The sequence below is a fragment of the Eschrichtius robustus genome, chromosome 7 (genome assembly GCF_028021215.1).
Source record: "Eschrichtius robustus isolate mEscRob2 chromosome 7, mEscRob2.pri, whole genome shotgun sequence".
NCBI classification, from domain to species: domain Eukaryota; kingdom Metazoa; phylum Chordata; class Mammalia; order Artiodactyla; family Eschrichtiidae; genus Eschrichtius; species Eschrichtius robustus.
The window spans coordinates 8,572,325-8,594,608 of NC_090830.1; the positions used below are offsets into that span (position 1 = coordinate 8,572,325).

Sequence of the window (22,284 nt, forward strand, 5' to 3'; positions counted from 1 at the left end):
GAGACAGAGAAACAGTGCTTAATATTAAGTGGCAATAGTTGACTAAAGATGATTTGACATTTAAAATTTAAATTCACTGAGTAAGACCCAGGAATGGCAACAGTACGTAACACTTATGGTCAGACTCTCAAAGAAAAGTTGTAAAGCTTGGTAGATCATAACAGGATTACCGGAATGAAAGAATTATGAACACGCTACAAAGTGTAAAATAAAAAATAAAAACCCACCCAAACTAGTAAGACAAAACATTTTGATAAGTTTAATAAATTTATGGAAATGATTCATGAAATTTTAATAATAACACAGAAATGCATAATGTATAATGTAAACTTTTAAGAGTAAATACAAAATTGTATATATATTAGGACTGCAACTATGTATACTTATTTACATAGTTGAAGTCCTAATAAAAACACCAGAAGTTATTACATCAGGATGTTAGTGCTAGTTATTGCTCGACTATGAGGGAGACCCTTGAACAACATGGGTTTGAACTGCACAAGTCCACTTACACACGGATTTTTTTTTTTTTTCACTAAATACATACCAGAGTGCTACGTGATCCACAGTTTTTCAATCCGTGGATGTGGAACTGTGGATACAGAGCCAACTGTAAAGATATACATGGATTTTCAACAGCCCAGAGAGTCGGCACCCCCAAACCCTGTGTTGTTCAAGGGTCAACTGTACTTCTATTCCAATCCTACATACACTCTATGATGTGAGCACACCTAACTCTTAAAGTAAGAAACATTTCTAGGTCCTGGTTCAAGGTAGTGATATTGGAGGATTCTAAACTCAACTCCTCCCAAGAATATACCATATCTCCATGTATATATGGAACAATTTCCTCTGCAAGAAACTCAAAACTTAACTGAGTGAATCCTATACATCAGGCAAACACAACAAAAAACCCCACACTGAATCAGGTAGGAGAGGCTGAGACACAATCTCGCTATAAACCCCACTCCCAAGCAGCAACCCGCAATCAGCAAGTGACAACCCCGAGCTTCTCCCTGAGTAGCAAAGGGTTTGGAACCCCATATCTGGCACCCCTACTTTAAGACCTGCACCTGAGATCAAGCCCCCAAAACATCTAGCTTTGAAAGCCAATGGGGCTTGCATCCACAAGACCCATGAGGCTATAGCAAATTGAGAAAAAGTCCCTAAAGGGGCAGCAGGAACTCACCTACCCCAGGGCCCAGCACAGAGGCAGCCAAAAGTACCCAGTCCTTCTGTAAAAGGCTTATGTGCTTACCTTAAAGCTTTGGCCTGAGGGGCAGGCATCTAATTTAACACAAATCTGGGGACCAACTGAAATTCTCTCCAGAGATGGAGGTCGGCGGTGCGGCACCACCTTTGTGCTCCCCAACTGACTTGCTTCAGCTCGTGGGTATCTCCTAGAGGGAGTTTCTGTGCATGACTGATGCCCCAGTTTTACATCTAGTGCCCTGATGCACAGGGACGCCCCTTCATCACCTGGCTGTGATGGCCAGCATGGCCTGTGCTCGTGTGTTCCATGAAAGCATAACACCCTGCCCAGGGTGCCGAACAGACAGAGCCAACTGAAACCCACCCCCAATTTTCTGTAAAAAGGCCTATTTGCTGTCTTGGAGCTTTGGCTGGAGGGGAAGGTTTCTGGTCTGGCATACATTTCAAGACCCCAGATCATCGGTGTCTCTGAGAAAGGAGCTTGCGTACATGTCTGACGCACCAGCTCTTATGGCTGTGAACCAAAGGACACATCCCTTGACAGTTTGGCTCTGGTGCCAGTGGGGCTTATGTTCAAGTCTTCAATGGGACAGTAGCAAAGAAAGAAGCAGTTCTTACCTAGCTATCACCCCAGGATTTGACACTGAGAGAGCAGACAGAAACGCCCATCTCCCAGTCTTCCCCTGAATGAGGTATATTTGCATATTTTAAAGGCTGCTGCCTGAGGGTCTGGCTTTCAATCAGCCTGAATCTAGGTTCTGAGATCCTCCTCTTTGAGATGCTGACAGGTCTTGGCATACTCTCTAAAAATAAAGAAACCAACCCATCTATATGCTGCCTGCAAGAGATTCACTTCAGATGTAAGGACACACACAGACTGAAAGAGAACAGATGGAAAAAGAAATTTCAGACAAATGGAGACCAAAGAAAGCTGGGATAGCTATACATATATCAGACAAAACACACTTTAAGACAAAGACTGTAATAAGAGACAAAGAAGGTCATTATATAATGATAAAGGGGCCAATCCAACAAGAGGATATAATGTTTGTACATATTTATGCACCCAACATAGGAGCAACTGAATATATAAAGCAAATATAAACAGACCTAAAGGGAGAAACAGATAGTAGTACAATAATAGTAGGAGACTTTAATGGCCCAATTTCATCAATGGAGAGATCATCCAGACAGAAAAGCAGTAAGGAAAATTGCCCTTAAACGACGCACTAGACCAGATGAACTGAACTAACATATACAGAACATTCCAACAAAAAGAAACAGAATACACATTCTTCTCAAGCACACGTGGAACATTCTCCAGGATAGATAATATGCTGGGCCACAAAACAAGTCTTAATAAATTTAAGAAGATTAAAATCATATCAAGCATCATTTCTGACCACAATGGTATGAAACTAGAAATTAGTTACAAGAAGAAAACTGGAATATTCACAAATATGTGGAGATCAAACAACAGCCTACTCAACAACCAGTGGGTGAAAGAGGAAATCAAAAGAAAAAGCAAAAAAGAGAGCAGCAAATGAAAATGGAAATACAACATACCAAAACTTATGGGATGCAGCAAAGGCAGTTCTAAGAGGGAAATGATGTGATAAATGCCTATAATGAGAAAAATCTCAAATAAACCACTTAACTTTACACTTCAACAAACTAGAAAAAGAAGAAACAAAGCCCAAGTTAGTATAAGGAAGAAAATAACAAAGAGCAAAGTGGAAATCAATGAAATACAGACTAAAAGACAACAGAGAAGGTCAATTTAACTAAAAGCTGGCTTTTGGAAAAGATGAACAAAACAGACAAACCTTTAGCTAGACTCACCAAGAGAAAAAGAGAAGGGACTCAAATAAATAAAATCAGAAATGAAAGAGGAGATGTTACAACTGATACCACAGAAACAAATTGGGAAATGTGTTAAAAAAATGAATTCTTAGAAACATAAAATGCACCAAAACTGAATTATGAAGAAAAAGAAATTGTGAGTAGACTGATTAACAGTAAGAAGATTGAATTAGTAACCAAAAACCTCCCAACAAACACAAGTCCAGGACCAGCTGGCTTCACTGATGAATTCTACCTAACATTTAAAGAAGAATTAATATAATCCTTCTCAATCTCTTCCAAAAAACAGAAGAGAAGGAAACACTTCCTAACTCATTTTATAAGGCCAGCATTACTGTGATACCAAAAACAGACAAGGACACCACAAGAAAAGAAAATTGCAGGTCAATATCCCTGATGAACACAGATGTAAAAATCCTCAACAAAATATAACCCAAACAAATTCAACAATACATTAAAAGCATGTCAGTCCCTCTTCTAGATGGTTTAACCTTCCTTTATTGCCTCAGTTCCCACCACTTCCTCCTACAAAGAATGATTAATACATACTTTTACTTAAATATTAATCATAAATATTTATTAAGTACCTACCAGGTACTGTTCCAAGCAATGGAGATGAGCAGTAAACAAGGCCTGCAAAGCCCTGGTGGAGCTTGTAGGATCTTTCTCACCTTCAACCCTTCGCACATATTTATCTCAGATTTGAACACACTTTCCTTTTCTGAGACTGCAAAATCTGAACCATCTTGCTAAGGCAAAAAGTCACCTCATTTGGTGAGTCTTTACTAACGTCCGGGGATGAATTAGTCCTTCTTTGCAGTATTGATCACATTTTATTAAAATTATTTACTTTCATTTCAATCTCCCATGAGACAATGAGCCCTTAAGGGCAGGGACTGGCTTAACTGTGCCTAATGCAAAACTGAGGAGCAAGGCATTATACGTATAATACAAGCAACATTCAGCTATTTGCCTTAAAACTTTAATAGCTGTGACTTTCTGAATCATTTATATTCTCATGAGAAAGAAAAATCTCTGAGGATATAACAAAATGGCTGGAAAGAACTTAATGGTAATGGGAGCATCCAAGTGCTGGGATGGTAGAGAATGTTCCTCACTTTGTTTTCTGTAATCAAAGTACAATGGGCCAGTTTGCTTTTTATCGATAGACGTACACGTTTGTTACCTGGTTTCCAAAACTGGGGAAGCTCTCCATCTGGGATCAAAGTTGACTGTGCTATTTTCTATTCACGGGTCATGCCCAGGGCTGTCCACGGTTGGACAAAATTTGTCGAGTGTCTGTATGGGAAAACTGGAAACAAGCCACAGAGCAGAAGTGCTGTATTTGGTCTGACTTTACCTACCAGGAGGAATCTAGTCTGGGGATTTCACCTCAGACCAAGTAGGCACAAGCTCCCTGGTGAACCTCGTCTACTTGAGAGAAGGAGTGAATAGAATCAGACTTGGAGCCACTCCAGCATAGAAGGCCAATGAGGAGCTAGAGCAAGCCATGGTACTTGGGCTCCCAGTGTCGTCACAGGACAACAAGGAGAACCAACTGACCTGGAAAGCACAATGCCAATCCCCCCAGGACATTATTTTCTCACCTATGGTCACAAGAGTTTTGCAAAATAAAACAAAATTAAAATAATCCCAGAACACTGAGGTAGATGTAGGTTTAGATGGAACCTAGTTCCCAATGCATTAGGGGTAACATGGGTGTGATTCAGATTTGAGAGAAAGGAATTATCACTTACATCTCTACTGCAAGCAACTCCAGAAGGAGTCCATGGCCTCAGATGAAGATTTCAACATGGAAACCCCTTGGGCTAAGCTAGTGGTGAGCAAATAGGAAGGCTTCAACCTGGGCGCTGACTGGTGTGAATCACACTGCTCCCTAGTTACGGAAACACTGGGGACAGGGCACATGCAAGACACACAGAAGGGTGGTATCCACTGCAGGATCAGTGACAGTTATAATTAGAGAAACCATGAATTCCAAATTATTCCAACCACAGGCTGCTTTTTTCTCTTCTCTCTTTCTAGGAGTTAAGATTTTTTGCCACGTTTTGGTCAGACCTTATTATTAGTGTCCCCAGGGCTCACTGAAGGCAAAAGGAAATAAGGAAATTTCTATTTTCGCCCTGGGTAATGAAATTTAAACAAAGTGACACAACAAGTAAAAAGACTGGGGGAAAGACACTGGGAAATGACAGAAAAGAAAACATGAAAACGCACAAACGTGAAACAAGCAGACCAAAGCTATCCATAGAGGTTACGGGAGATAGTTTCCGGATGCATTAACAAGATATGCAGTAGAGTGTCGTGCTTTTAACAGAGGGACTGGTCTACTCAATATTTACAAGGCTTAATGAGGAAATATAATAATGAGATACTGTTATTATTCTGCTGTTTTATGTACTGTTTATAAACACAGTCTAAAGGCAACGTGCCCAGATTTTAGTCCTGGCAGATTTTAGGCACATTACTTAACCTCTCTATGCTCCAGTGTCCCCGTCTCTAAAATGGGGACAATAATGGTGCCCACCCTGGGGGTCTGTTGTGAGAATATGTGGAAAGCATTTAGAACAGGGCCTGGATCCGAGCAGTGCTATATGATCACCTGCTATTATTTTATGGTTGTAACAAAATAACATAAAAGACAAATAAAGTGAAATAAAAAGGATCAACAGGGAAACATTATAAATATGCTTCTTTTTAAACAGAGGCTAAAAATTAAAAAACAGGGAAAGGTAGGGAAATGCCGAATGGACAACACTGATTAGAAGAAAAATTCAGGGAAAATATTTATCGATCAGCAGGAAGAAATGAAATAAAGGTTAGTTATTAAAATAAAATTAGTTAAGGTAGTATATCCGGACTGCGGTAAGAGAGCAAGAAGGGCAAGTAGACTCAACTGTAGAAAATTTTTCTTTCTTGAGACAGCAGGACTGTTGGGCCAAAAATACAGTGAAAGATTAACCAAGTAGCCTTACCACCTTAGAATGCTAAAATAAGGCATAAAGCACTCCTGGTGGACAGGAATCCCTTCTCATGATATTATTACCATTATGAGAAAAGAAAAATATGCAAATAATCACTGGTTAGAGAGAGCAGAAGACAAGTCCAGCTAGCGCCATGTTGACTAAACGTCCGAGGAGTCTGGGAGTTTTTGGGGTACACACCAAATGTGAAGCCATGAAAGAAAGAATCTGACAGGTGTAAAGGGCTGCATTTGTACCTGGGCCTGTGCATTTGAGAGGGTCCCGTAGAGACACACATCTGCTGTTTTGTTCCACTACTTTAAACTAAACTGCCAATAAGTCACAACTCACATATCCCATCCAAGCCATCCTTCTTTCATGGGTGGGCACGAACATGGAACTAGAAATGGCAGAAACGTCTAGTCTGAACTGGTTGGGAGCTCAGTTGGCCCTCACCCAGAACAAATAGCAGGAGTTGAATAATGAACCAGTATTTAGCATAATTACAACACATCTTTTTTAACATTTACAGTGAATTTTGCAGGTTACAGATTGAAGCGCTGAGACAGGAATAATTTGTTATTATACCGTTGTATGGGTATAAATTTGAATTCAAGGAACCATTTCAGTTTCAGTATGAGATGAACTGCTAAATTTATTTTTTTCACTTTTTAAAACAAATAGAGAGGGAGAAAAGAAAAAAGAAGTAATACAAATTTTGCTTTCTTTCCATAACAGAGGGCTAACTTGTGAAATAAATAGGAGTCACCCTAAACAGGGTTTCTGTATCTCACTCAAATAGAGAAAGAAAAATGAATTAAATTGACATCAATATTAAAATATATAAAGGCTTAAAAATAATGATCTTAAGAGATATGGTCACAAGCCAAATTAGGAAAACACATAATGGCATATACTTATAATTTATAATAATGGTTTTGAGGCTAGAGAAGAAAATGGACTCACTAAATCCTGAGCTAACATAAAGCTGAGAGGGAGAGAAAAGTGACAGGAATGAGATTAAAATATAACAGAACTTGACAAAAATAGGAAAATGAGAGGAAAATTAATAAAAATGGAAGTTAGTCAAGGTAAAGGTATTGTTGCACTGTTATTCATATACAGAAAGGCAGAATATTAGGAATGCCTTAGCAAGAAAATCAAAAAAGTTGGACCTAGGGCATTTTCTTGGAAGACAAGATGAACATGAGTCAAAAGTTTCCCATGGTAAATTAGCTGAAATAAAGCACATAAAAAGAGTAATGTAATTATAATGTACCATCCTGCCTTAGTTAGGCCTCTGATGGTTTGCTGCCTTCAGTTTAGGGAGCAATGATTTATAAAAGATAGACAAACTTCAGAAGTTAAAGGACAGCTAAAAGAAGAAAAGAAAATGTCAATTAAAGGCAGTTTATGATACAACAGAGTTAAATAATAATGTTAGAAATTTTACACTATATAAATATATGTTTGTATAAATTGTCATGTCTCAAGGCCTATGAAGTGCTGAGTGCCAGACAAGACATCATCAATACTTTAAGACAGTCTTATCTTGCTATTTTTTTTTTCATTTATTTGTTCGTTTATCACTGAGTACATAAAATGGGCCATTCTCAGTGTTAGGTCCTGGGTATGAGTAAAGTGCAGAGCAAAAATTGATACAAGCCCTGCTCTTGTCAAGTTTACAGACCATGCAAGTTCAATTCTAACTCCATTACTTTCTTCGATCTTAAAAAAATTACCTCTGAGCTTCTTATCCTCAGATTCTTCATTTATAAAATGGAAATTATAATGGAACATACCTTATAGGGTTACTGGGGGAATCCAGTGAAATAATACATATGACAGTCTCAGCACAGTGCCCTAAATTAAGATTTCCCTGGCCACACAATGCAGTCATTAAAATGTATACAAATCCAACAACTGTGTCTCTCTGTGAAATATTAGTATCTATAGAAATTCTGGCAGATGTAATTAACTGCTCTAATGCCTTTTAAATAAATATTTAGAAGATCTACACATTTCGGCATCTTCAAGATGGATTTCTCCAGGACAAGAGAAATACAGATTAATCAACTCTTCAAAAAGATACTTGCCTCAAAGCAGCAAATATTTATTGAGAAAATTATTTTGGGCAGAAATGTAAAATGATCATAGCATCTGCCTGAGCTTTATGTCAATTTTGAAAGTTCTCTTGCAGCATGAGGACAAGTCAGGGGCATTCTTTCCGATAAGCACAAAAGAAACAAATACAAAGGGATAGAATAAACTAATTCTGATACTTGGCAAGTGTGAAAAAAGGGGAAGGAGAAAAGTTACACGATACATCATTTAATGAAAAAACACAATTTCAGATAGGGTGTTAAGTGCAGAATGGTATGCAGTCCTGAGATATATCAATATGCACGGAGAAGAGAACAGCTTAAAAATGCATTTAAAAGTGGATATAGTTTTAGGAGGGTAAGCAACTGCTCCAGACCAGAGAATATCAGAAAGTACTGGCAGAGAACTTCAAAATACTTAGTCACGTGGTGGAGAGTAGTATTTTAGATCATTCACTTCTAAACTGCATTGTGTAATGTGATTCAAGAGAGCAAATGAAAGAGGGGACACAGTGCGGTGATGCCCAAGAAGGCTAGCCGGGTTAGGATACCCCCCAAAATCACTTCCACCTCAGAAATTCTACAAATCTCTGTCAACTGAGCTGGTCTATTTATACGAAAGGGTTATTATTCTCCCTCATGGTATTAGAAGAATACAATTGCACATAATCATTTGCTTCCCCCCACCAGAGGGCCGTCTATCATGAAGGGGAAGAGCATGAAATAGAGCCACACTGCAAGTGACACAGTGTAATTACTTCACCAAAGATGACGCTAAAGAATATTTAATAACCGGAATGGCATGAGCAAAACTCAAACAGACGAGAGACACTGGCATTAAACAGTCATCTACCAGCAGCAAAGCAGAAGAGCTGATGTAAATCAATTATACTTTGATCAAGTTTTTGAAAAACACGAAAAAGCGCTGAAACGTCAGTTCTGTCCATAACAATGAGACAGAAGTTCAGTACCTCAAGAGGACTAGAAACCGACCAGGTGAAATGCAGAGATCACTGTGGTTTTGTTTTTAATAAGCAGTTTTTCTCAAGTGAGCCCTCCCTGGATAATATCGTTTCTCTGAGACAAGACTCCCTCTTTTATTCCTCTCGCTAACCAGGATTTTGTAGAATGCCACCCTAAAGGGCTGCGTGCAGAGAAAAATACAATAAGTAAAAGTGGGGAACACTCCCATCTGCAAACCAACCGTGGAGAATCTAAGGAAGCAGGATGGAAACATGAATTCCAGGAACCACCCAAGAAAACCCCTGGGAGACAAAGGCTCTCGCGAATCGGTGGGAGGTGGCAGCTGCAGCGTGGATGGAGACCAGGCACCCAGGACAGGCGAGACAAGTGTAAGGCTGCCATAAAACAACGGCTTGCCCTTGGCTGCAAAATGGGCAGCAGCAGCCCAGGCCACTGGGGCCAGTGTGGAGTAATGTCAGGAGAGCACTACAGCCCTCCAAGGTCAGGGAAGTGACCAAAACAGGTGCCAACTGACCCCTGCCTTTGGGCAATCAACCTTTCGCATGTCTCTCATCTAAATATTCAGGTGACTGGTTAATTAAAGCCTAGGGAGACCACCTCTGTATATTATGCTCCTTTCTGGGGTTTAAAGTCCTGGCCTACAAAAGCCATCTCTCTATAAAAGCCAGGGATGCTCTCAGCCTGGATACTTCTGGTATCCTTCACACTTTAATGCCTACTGCTAGAAATTAGTGATGTGGTTAAATGGTAACTATGGAAAATGATTATAAAATCAATTCTATGTTGCAAAGCACTAAATTTTTTGTCTCAAATGTGAGATAGTTGAAGATCTTTTTCAAGAACCATTTTCTAGAAATGTAATTTGCCATCAATCCCACACATGGGTTTTTAGAAAAGCATTCTGGAAAGGACACAGATTTTGGATAACCTAGCGACTTGGATCATGTTTGCATTCAGAAAAGAATGTTCTCATTCATTTGGACTTTACTTTGGGGGAATTCTTTCTTCATTTTTCACATTGCTGGTGAGATATTTCAAAATACAGGAAGCCCTCCAAATCCAGATCTCTGTCCCCTCTTTTTTCTTTCCAGCTACAACTTAACGCTTTACTGAGAAAGGAAGAAGTATGGCTGTATACTAAGTTTTCTAGCATCATTCAGAAGTGAGTAATTTTGACAAGGGTCACAGCTAACTATTATTTTTTTAATTAATTAATTTTATTTTTATATTTTATTTTATTTTTTGGCTGCACTGGGTCTTCGTCACCGCGCGCGGGCTTTCTCTAGTTGCCGCGAGCGGGGACTACTCTTCGTTGCGGTGCGCGGGCTTCTCCTTGTGGTGGCTTCTCTTGTTGCGCAGCACGGGCTCTAAGTGTGTGGGCTTCAGTAGTTGTGGCTCGCGGGCTCTAGAGAGCAGGCTCAGTAGTTGTGGCGCACGGGCTTAGTTGCTCTGCGGCACGTGGGATCTTCCGGGACCAGGGCTCGAACCCGTGTCCCCTACATTGGCAGGTGGATTCTTAACCACTATGCCACCAGGGAAGCCCCTTAGCTAACTATTAAATTAGTAACCTTTAATTTCTAATACATGATTTCAAACATTTAGAGGGGATATCTTTGAAAAACGTATTCTCTGCTTCCCGGTCTTAAGTGACCCATCAGCATTAAACGTAATTTACATATCCTGATGACCCAAGATCATTATTTAAAACACCAATCATTGTAATGTACTCTAGGTGACTCTCTGGATGCAAATGGATAATTATGATGTGGGGTTACAGAGTCAAACACATATTGATCCCTACAACTATCATAAAAGATTTTCTTTAAAAGGTCTCCAATATCATCATGATTCTGATTTAGTGCTTCTTATAAGGTCCAGGTACATAAACTCCTGGGTTTAACACAGCTGACTTTCTGCAAAATCAAAAGCTTTCAATCAAGAGCTAAAGTTGTCTTCTCCATGGCTAGCTCCTAGAACACTGTCCCTTTCTCTGTTAGCATTAGTGCTGTTTGAATTGTTGGTATCACTTAAAAAGGTTAGCTATGATTTCTGCATCCCTAACAGTGGATCTCATATAATATCCTGTGAACTCATATTCTTTCTAACTCAATTGCTCATACCTAAGTAGATACTAAGGTGGAAGAGTTTCCTACACACAAGATTCTGGGACAAATTATTCCACTGGTTACAAATTTTTCCCTTTGACAAATGATGAGCTTATGCTTTGCAAGAAATAGTTGTGCCATCTTTGGAAGCTTTAAACTATCATGTTTCCAGTTAGCAAAAGCTGGATTGGACATGAGCGCAAAGCTTTGGCAATTCACGGCCACTCAAAGCCCCTTATTCCTGCTTAACCCCAGAGGGAACTTCATTCATGGCACTTGCTAAGAGTGGGAGGAATTGGCAGGAATCCCTAAGAAGGCCATTTTGATCCCTGCAAAACTATCTGGGGGAATAGACTGTGTGAAAAATAAGACTTAGAAAAAATATGCAGCCTCCTGACCAGTGGACTGTTCTTAGCCATCTCTTGAAATGCTCAAAAAGTATTTCAAGGGTTAAGAACATCCTAAAGAAACACCCAGCCTTCAGAAATACATCAACTCAATCAGTGTACTTGCTCATACAAGTCTTTTGTCTTTTCAATTAAATTTGACGCAGAGACATAGTCACACATGAAGTCTGGGCCAATGTCCGATTTATCTCCCCTCCCCCGCAAGAAATTCATAGTGGTTGTTCTTAAAAACTGATCAGATATTCTAAGAAGGCTTTATGCAGTAGCGATACTGGTTAACTTTAGATAATGCAGAATGTGAACAAAAAACTCAGCGGCCTCTTTATATCATATAGTGAAATAGCAGTTGGCTGGGTAGCAGATGCTGCCAGGGCCCTGGTTAGACTCTCATCCTCTCCATTCAGTGAACACTGCCTGATTTCCAACTGCCAGCGTCTGCACTTCTTTGCTTCGAGATTTGTTGTGACCACAGTGGTAGCCGGAGGAGCCCCAGAACTAACGTCTCCAGGAAGCGGCACCAACCAGTGACAGAAGATAAGCTGGTTATTAACACTCCAACCCCCCTCGCCCCTCAGGTGGGATAACTCTGAGGCATGGGTCCGCAGAATCACCCCAACCCCAAGTAGCTCCAGATTCCCACGGCAGTAACCTGCTTATCAACACACCCTCTCTGGCCCCTTCTCTACCTTGGCTCATGTCCACTCACGCCCCAAATAAGCTTGCCCTTCGACCCTTGTCTCAAGGTCTACTTCTGGTGGAACCCAAACTAAGGTAAGCTTTTTCACTAACACACGCTTTTGCTGACTCTTTTCATGTCTTCATCAGATTTCTACTTAAGTTTAAACCAGTTTATTTTGAGTTTTGTCCATTGCCCTTTTCTGAAGGCAACTGAGAGCTCGTAGACCCCCAGCTCTGCTCTGCTGCTCATATACAGACACAGAAGCTACTCGTACAGCTGGGAGATTGACAAGCAGAGGAGAGTGTGTATTCAGCAATCCCAGATAGAGAGAAACTAAGATGATGCATATGGAAGCACTCAGTAAACAATACAGCATGATTGAAATACATTTATATTATTTCTGTGTGTGCATATACATATATATGCATGTCCTTATTGTTACTGTCTCTTTTAAAAACTAAGCAACATTCTACTTCCTCCAGGGGAAAAAACACAGTTCACTAAAAGAATAAATGTAACTACAGCAGAGAAACCTGTTCAGTGAAAAAAATTTTAGATACTTAAAAACTAGGAGGCTACAAGGTAGAGTGAACATATTTCAAGCCTGATGTGAGGGAGCTGGTTTTCATCTTGGCTATAAAAATTAATTCTAGCATCTCAAAGCAGTCGTTTCAAGGTTCTATGCCTCAATTTTCTTCCTCCAAAGTGAGAATGTTAGGTGAAGCATTCTCTAAGGGTCCTTCCTACTCTTGACTTTCACCCTGCTCTCTCAGTACACAGGGCTTCTATTTTAAGTAGAAATGCCCGCGACCAACACCTGGATTGGGAAATGATCATAGCAAGTAGCGATTTGTAGCCAATGGAACTGTGCCTATAACTGACTAAACTGAAGACTGTAAACATTGGACTCTGTGTGGCTGAGCCTGAAACCATATGCAAGCCTCTGTGTCCCTGTCCTTTGAAGTAAAAGGCTTTTGCTTTAGTCTCTCAGGCTTCCCTTAAGTCTCAAAAGGCTGGCTCAAGAGTTAAAGATTAGGAAATGTGAAGATGCAGAAACAAAGAACAGCCTTGGGCCCAGAAACTAGTAACAATTTAGACTATACATCTGCCACATAGCAGAATCACCAAACTCCCAGTTCCCTGAAATATACAGATAAAGGCCCGACACACATTCCTAGATTGTTTTTATAGGAAGCAGACCCCAACCAGATGAAAATTGCTGACCGCAAGTGCATACACTCAACAGTGTTTGAAACCAGAAGGTTGATGATGCTTGAAACTTCACCTTGATGCCAACCAATCTGAGACCCATGCATGAGCTGATCACACACCCTGCAGCCCCCTCCCTCACAATGCCTTCCCTGAAAGCCACTGGGAAGCTCGAGTCTTTTGAGTGTGAGCTGCCCATTCTCCTGGCTTGGTGTCCTGCAATAAACGCTGCACTTTCCTTCACCACAACCCAGTGTCGGTAGACTGGCTTTACTGCATGCCAGTGAGCGAACCCAAGTTTGGTCCTATAACAAGCTTAAAGGATGCTCTGCTCTGTTCTTTCCTTCTCTCTCTCTCCTCTTTTCCTTTGCGCTTTTTTTGTTGTGCATTTTTTTAAAAGTGAAGCAGCTGATTTGCCCAGAATTCATACTGCATCCTGAAGGTTGCTCTGTTCCTTTCTCTTTCCAGATACTCCCTGGGCCAGGGAAAGAGACCAGCATACTTCTTGTATCTACTGGAGCTTGCCAACAATTCTAGATGCTTTGAACCAAGAATTTATCCATTTTGCAATCCCTGCCATCACCTTACTACTATTTGATCACTTCCTCCTAGTAGCTATTCAGTTTTTCCTTATTGAATATATTCCATATTGATTCATAGTCATCTCATTCATGCTGTGATACCCTGAAAACCCTTGTCTCATAATTCTTGCACCTTTTTTACTTCAACCATCTCCTTTTCTATTTTTGCCACCCAACAATCCAGGAGTGCCTCAGAACTCATTGTTACTCAAATTTCTCTTAACTTAGATTTAAGTTCCTGAATCTTGAACTTTGAAATTTCACTCTGTGACTTAAAAGTAACCTCCTTTGATCATAGCTATCTGTTCTTCTACCTCTCTATCCATTCAGTTCCAACAAACCTGTCCCTGAGTGGGTCTTTATCATGAAAAATCATGGAATTATTTCTGTATTAACAGGTATATTATTTAGTGAATTCAAACTGTCATTCATTCAATCAACAAATACTATTAAGCCCCTACTAAGTGCCAGATGGTATGGCAGGTCCAGAGAATACAAAGATCAATAAAACCGAGGCCCTACCTTCAAGGAGTTCACTACTAATGTAGGAGATGGACAGGAAAAATAAATAACAGAAATGGGCAGTAGTGCTATAGAAGGGCAGCTAATGGAACACTATACAAACAGATGGAGGAGCAGCAGATTCAGTTTGGGGTGTCCCTGAGGCAATCTGTGGTGCCAGAGTTCAGGCAGGCCTGGTAAGCACAGGTACATCTCCACAACAATGTAAAAGTAACATACTTGTTAGAGACAGATGTATCAGATTTATTGCCTTTAACTATTTTACAATGATGCAGACTGTTTACTGGTATTTATTAAATCCCTTTAAAACAAACTATTGTGCTACATGATTTGGAAAACTAATTTTTTTTTCCAAATCTGTCCACATAATCGTTTGAAGACAAATTAAAAATGTGAATTCCAAACCAATCCTTATTTTTCAAATTCAATTCACTTAAAGAACAAAAACAATTCACCCAAACCAATCCTTTTATGTGTATGGTATTGTAATGTACTAATATATTAGTACATTAGGAATAATTGATTTGAAAAGTAATGGGAATTCTGGCTCTTCAGTGGCTTTCCGAACTTCATTCTTTCTTAAATGTAAATGAAGATACGGTTAGACTGCTTTTCAGAAATAACTAATGAAAATACCAATGATTTTAGCAATCAGTAAACTTTCTAACCTAGTAAAAGGAAAACGTTTATATTGCACTGAATCTCAGTTTTTAATGTCTTAAGGGACATAAAATAGAAAAAAAAAACAAAACAGGAATAATATATCATAAAAAGGAGATAGTGGAAAACATACCAGAAGAAGCTTCCAGTCTTTCCAATCGGCTGATTAACCAGTCGAGGGAGCCAGAAAATTGAGCACAGTTTTTACGATTTCCTCTAATTAGAGCCGCTGCAAAACAAAAAGCAGATTTCACAGTTACGTGATTTTCTAGTTCAAAACCAAAGTAAGCTAATAGTAGCCATAAAATGTTGGATCAAAAACAAAATACCTTTATTTTATACCTAAAACGCATACAAATACACACATATATACATACACAAAAATTGAGACATTAAAAAAAGAATTGATATTTATTAATGGAGACTGAAAAAAATACTGCTTATTAGAAGGACTATATTTTGAGAAAGTAACATTTCATATTGGAAAGTCATAATGAAGGGTAATGGAAAAACCAGTGTCCTGGGAGTTTCCTCACTTGGATTCTAATACTTCTTTCTTTTAATGAGTTGTGAGACTAAATTATTTAATTCCCCTAGAGCTCAATTTTCTCACCTATATAATGAAGAAGTTAAGATAACATCAGTTTACCAGAAAACGTGGCACAAAATACTAGGAGATAGAACTGGTAATTATAACAGACACGCAAAGAGATTATCATTAAACGTTACAGGAAAAAGAGGGTGGGAGGGAAGATGGCTAGTAAGTTTGAAAACCATTTTTCCCCCTGTATCTCTTCTTTCCATTTAGAGATTCACAAGGCACATTAAAGACTCTAAGAACTAACCCCTGCAATAAAGTCATCTATTCTAACTTTGGTTAACCTAGTGTTTTCTACACTTCTTTGACCAAAGAACCCATCTTACATGAAATTCCTATGTGACCCTTAGGATCTCTTTCAACCCCACTGATATACTCAATTTAAAACTTTTATTGTTTCCAAATCATTCACCTCTTTCAAAGCAAATGTGATAAATATTTTATGTAAATTCTACTCTTACACCCATAAGATTGTTCAGAAACTGTATAACTGTTTATAAAGGGCTGATGAGGTTTTTATATAAAAAAATATGTTTAATGTGAAAAAGATGTTGCTATAAGAAAAATCAGTATTTAAAATCTGGTAGTGCTAGGAAACAGTCTGAAGAACTGAAGTTTGAGAATACCACCTGCTCATCTCCTTGTTAAGAGCAAAACAAAGGAGACCCTGTAGGAACAGAGTTCAATTAAACTTAAAGATTTCCTTCACATTTCCTTTCCTCCCCCAAAAAGTTGGCCTGAAAGTAAGAAAAGAAATAATGACAGAAAAGACAGGAAGGCTTCAGTTCTTGCAACTGCATAAGAAAAGCTCTTTTGTGAATGGAGCCCCCATAACATTTGTACAAGTATTACAAGGTGATGTATTCAATTACTTAGGCTCTCTTCCGGCTCTGGGACCAACAAGAACCAGCTACACACACACACACACAGAGGGACAAGTGTGTCAAGGATGAGGTGTAGGAGAGGAATGAGGAGTCCGATATGCTCAGTGGGACTTCTAATCTTAACCTGTAGGAACATCTGTTCCTGACTTAGAACAGCAGCAACTGGGGGAAAGTATACGGTGAAGTTTTTGAATCTTTATAGAGTTTGATTTGTTTAAAATTTAACCCATTCCTTTAATTTTGACTTCTGGTTTTTAAAATTAAAGATATTAACTATTTTCTAGAGGTCAAATGTTAGAGATAAGGTAATTCTTGAAGAAACTAATAACACACAAATAAACCCTTTTAATAAACCATGGAACGTTTAAGAAAATCATACAGTAAGCCACAAAGAAAACTTCATTAAACTTACTACAAACAGAAATGGTGTACAGACTATGTTCTCTGACAACAATGTAATGAAATTTGAAATTAGTAAGAAAAGCAGAAACAAAACTAAAACCTACATAAAAATTTAAACTCTCTCCTAAATAATTTTTTAGTCAATGAGGGAATCAATACCACAATTTTAGAATATCTAGTAAACATCAAAAATAGCAATGCTAACTTATAAAATCAATGGTCGATGGTCAAAACTTTACTTAAGGAAAAATAGACTAAACACTTTAATTGCTAAGTAACAGGGTGAAAAATGTTAACTAAACACGCCTTTCAAAATATATAAAAAGAATATCAAAAATATTAGAATAGGAAAAATAGAGAGCAATAAAAGCAGAAATTAATATGTTAGAAATAGTAGAAGTGATCTATGTAATAAATTGAAATATGATTGATCAATATAGTCAAGGATTCTTTTTAAATATAAGCTAAATACCAATGACATTAATCAAGAAAAAAAGAGAAAAAGAACAAAGTTAAGAAGAAAAAGGAATTATAAACACAGCCACTTTATATATCTCTGTACTGGAATTTTTGAACATTTAGGAAAGAGGATGGCCTCCAAATATATTTTTTTTCACCAGAATTGACCAAAGAAGAAAATCTAAATAGAGTAACAAACCATGAGTAATATTGAGAAGTATGTCAAAGACCAAAAACTTTTTTTTACATTCAAGAATTAAGTCATTTCTATAATAAACTGTTCCAAAGTAAAGAAAGTAAGAAAACCTCCCTACTTTTTTACAAAGACAGTATAACTTTGATATCAGTGCCTACCAAAGAGAGTATGCATGTAAGAAAAACTAGAGGGAATGGGAAAAGAATCTAAAAAAGAGGGGATATATGTATATGTATAACTGATTCACTTTGCTGTACAGCAGAAACTAACACAATATTTTAAATCAACTGGACTCCAATAAAATTTTTTCAACAAAAGGAAAACTAGAGGGAACTCTTACCTATGAAAGCAGATCCCAAAGTCTTATACAAGGATGGTATTTACAAACCATATTCAGCAGTGCATTAGCAGCATTAACTCAAGTGGGGCTTCATTACTCCAGTGAGACAGAAATGTATTAGGAAATCTGTTAGTAAGTCACATGAAACAGATGATGATCTCAATAGACTCTGTATGCACTTCTAATCAAAAGAAAACTGAACTCAAACAGAATGCCTCCTGAACATTATGAATGCGTGTGTGCATGTGTGTGCACGTGCAGAGTATGTTTCCCAAATAAACAGAGTGTGTGACTTATTATAATTCAGCAAGTTACCCATGAAAAAATCAGCTGAGTTTCTGAAGTAATGGAAGAATATACAGAGAAATACAAGAAAGCTCATCCTAACACTATTTATAATAGCAAAGCGCTGGAAACAGCTTGAGTGTGGGCTAAATAAATGATGACAGATCCCTTCAGTAGGGTGGAGTACATCCACTAAAGCCCGATGAAGGTTTATAGTCACTGCCGAGGAAAGATGTCCACAATACAGAAGTCAGTGGAAACAAATGCTATAAAAGAATATTGAGACTGCGATCCCATTTTGGTGGAGTAAATGTATATACTCGATATGCATGTGCACAGAATGGAGAAATTGCGTTTTTTAGAATATTTCTTAGAGAATGAGCTGACTTTTTGAGAAATAGATCATGATAAGTTCCTGGGATAGAAACAGACCTTGAGGAACATTGATAAGGGTGGGAGAGCTCTCCCCGGGTCAAAAGGAGAAATTTTCTTATTCTAAAATGGGGGGTGGGGGGAAGGAATGAATGGAGCTGGGAGGAAAAAGGGTCACCCTCTGTGACACGATTCTGCACAGGGACCCTCTGAAGCCACAATAAATTCTGTAAAATAAATAAACAAGCAAACAAATAATTCACAAAGCCTGGATAAGAATGGAAGTTTGTACGAACCAGTGAGGAGGTGATGGTCTACTGCAAGATATTACGTAACCTCAGATAAACATCAGATAATAAGGAAGAAGCATGCAAGTGGGAGACAGTGTAACCAAATAATGCCCCTAAGTGTACAGGTATCAAAGGGAAATCTTAAGTCCGCCCCAGTCCATCAAACTGGAACGTGGACCAAGTCAACTAAACCTTCAGGGGGATCAGGCCACAACTAATGTCCACTAGCAGGGATTTGCTATTGTTTATGTATGCACGTGGGTGTGTGAAATGTTTTACGTGTACTTAATGTTATATTTAGAGTCAAAGAAATATTTTTTAAAGCTTATACACCAAAATGGGTGGTTACATTTAAAAGTTGTTTCTACCTTCTTTTTTTGGTCAATTATCTAAGTTTTTTATCATGAAGATGTATTCATTTTTAAGTTAAAGAACACAATAAGGTTACTTTCTTTTTAAAAAGAGAAAGGAAAACAATGCCATTAATACTGACAGTGGCGTTAGCTATCAGATGGCTTGGAGCGCCACTCTCATGGCCAAAGAACAATGGCAACTTTACATTGTACCTCAATGTACAGAAACAAACTCAAGACAAATGTAGCTGCATGCATGCTATACCTTAAAATACTCTGTTATTGCTGCCTAATTGGCCTGGAAGAAAGTTAAGACCTTTCACCCGCCATACTATTTTTCCTCATTTATTTAAGAAATATTAACGTTAATGCATCAGCCACTATGGTTGGCCCTGCAAATACAAGCTTGAATAAAGTGTGAATATAATACAATGGTTTGCAGGTCTTCTTCTAGCATATTCTAAGCTCCTTTAGAGCTGACGCTCTGTCTTACTACACTTTTGCACATTGCCTGAAACTTAGAAGGTATGTTATTTCTTAAGGAATAAATAGTATCCAGTCTCTTATGGAATAACATCGGTGGTTAAGTGCAAACTTTATTTATATATTTTTTACAATAAATTTATTTATTTATTTATTTATGGCCGCATTGGGTCTTCATTGCTGCACGTGGGGCTTTCTTTAGTTGCCGTGTCAGGGGCTACTCTTCAATGCGGTGCACGGGCTTCTCATTGCGGTGGCTTCTCTTGTTGTGGAGCACAGGCTCTAGGCACATGGGCTTCAGTAGCTGTGGTGCGTCGGCTCAGTAGTTGTGGCTTGAAGGCTCTAGAGCACAGGCTCAGTAGTTGTGGTGCACAGGCTTAGCTGCTCTGCAGCATGTGGGATCTTCCCAGACCAGGGCTCGAACCCGTGTCTCCTGCGTTGGCAGGCGGATTCTTAACCACTGCACCACCAGGGAAGTCCCAATTTAGATACTATAAACACATTTTGAACTAAGTGCATATGATGGAAGTGCTAGTTCAGTGAACCAAACTTCTTTTGGTGCTGAGTAACTCATTAAATCCTTAAACTTTTATCAATCAGAATACAAAATGCAAGTAATATTGGCACTTAATTGAAAAATCATTACTGTTAAAAATACTCTATTCTGTATTTCTTACTAGTATCATAACATCCCCATGTCTTCATGCTTTTGTGTTTTAAACTCTGACTCAAAATTTCTCAAAATACTAACAGAATCAGAAAATTACAGATGGACTGAGATATAGGGACTTCCAAGATAACTCTCACTTTTAAAATAAATTTTAAATACTGATTACCTGCTTCGTATCAGGCACTGTTCTAGGTGTTGGAGACACACAGGAAATAAAACTATGTTTCCTCTTGGAGTTTACTTTCAAAGCCTAGAAATACTAAGTGAATAGGCCTTAAACACCACAGACAAATGAGGAGGCAACAGAACTAGAATCCAGAAAGATATTTATAATATTCAGATTAATAAGTGAACACTCCTAAATCTTGAAAATCATAAAAAACAAAAACAAACAAAACAAAAAAACCCTCAGAATGTTGTTGAAGAATTTAAGAGTGTAGTCTGTGGGTTCCCAGGTAGGCTGCCCCAAAATGTGCCTCTATGGCATATTGAGTATTTTGAATTAAAGTTACTTAAGAAATGGCCAAAGCAAGAGGGACACTCTGACCCTCCTTTCTGTCTCCCTGAAAGCAGGAAATAAATCTCTCACATGAAAGATTCATTCATATTCCCTGCATCTGGAGGTATAAGGATAAGCTTACCACCAGAAGCAGGGAGTCTGGGCCAAGAAGCCTTTGTGAACACACCCTGTTACTTCTATAATTGACAACCCAAAGCCCAAACTCTGCTTAGATTCTTCATTAATTGGGCTCTCAAAACCCAAGTTTCTTTGTCCTGTCAATTCCTCACAAATTTATTATTTCTTTGTCTAAAAAGTATAAAAGCTGCCTGCTTTGGCCACTTCTTAGGTCTCATTTCTATGACCTCCGTGGGCATGAATTAAAATCTACTTCTTTTTCTACTGTTAATCTGTCTCGTGCCAATTTTATTAAGGACTCAGAAACTGGTAACTTCTCCCATCCTAAAAGATTAGCTGTCTATCCTGTTTGTTTCATACTTCGAATTTTCATAACATGAGTAATCATAGGGAGAATTTGCCAAAGAGCATTTCTCAGGACATCTTCAGAAAATCATCCTGGCTTGCAAGCCTCCTGTAGATTAATTGTGTGGATGTCAGAAAAGATGTATGAAAGCATGCCACAGCGATGCGTTTCAAACTATGAATATTGGTGTCTATAATAGAACCTTAGGTCTTCCAGATGGCAGGCTCATAAATCTGCTTTTGCCATTCTCCACTTAAACACATATTAAATATATCCACGTCAAATTTTTAAATTGTTATAGATTATCATTCCCACCTTCTCCCTTTTCTCTCCATGCTAAATAAACCTGCTGAAGTAAAAGAAGAAGGTTTATTTCACACATAACCTCATGAAAGAACCTACTGTCTACCTTTTTGCAAGAATGGGGAGGAGGCTTAATAAATTTGAAGTTAATGATACTTGGAGCAAACTTTCTGATAGCTGGGTAAAGAGGGACAATGAGATATAAATATCACATTGAACTCCAAGTACTGCTGCCAATCTGAGACTTCTCCAGCCAAGGTGAAATATACACTTACATATACATGTCTACCTATCTTATGATTACACCGACTTCAATAAAAACTACTGGCGTCAGTTGGTTCTTCAGTCAACATAAGAT

The 22,284-nt window shown here is 38.5% G+C and overlaps 1 protein-coding gene across 1 annotated transcript in view; it reads right to left on the minus strand.

Moving 5' to 3' along the window:
- RYR2 (ryanodine receptor 2) overlaps positions 1–22,284 on the minus strand; it is a 535,211-nt gene that overhangs the window by 328,231 nt on the left and 184,696 nt on the right. Inside the window, exon 17 of the mRNA XM_068548931.1 lies at positions 15,442–15,537. Within this exon, the coding sequence (XP_068405032.1) occupies positions 15,442–15,537 (96 nt within the window). The remainder of the gene's footprint in view (positions 1–15,441; positions 15,538–22,284) is intronic.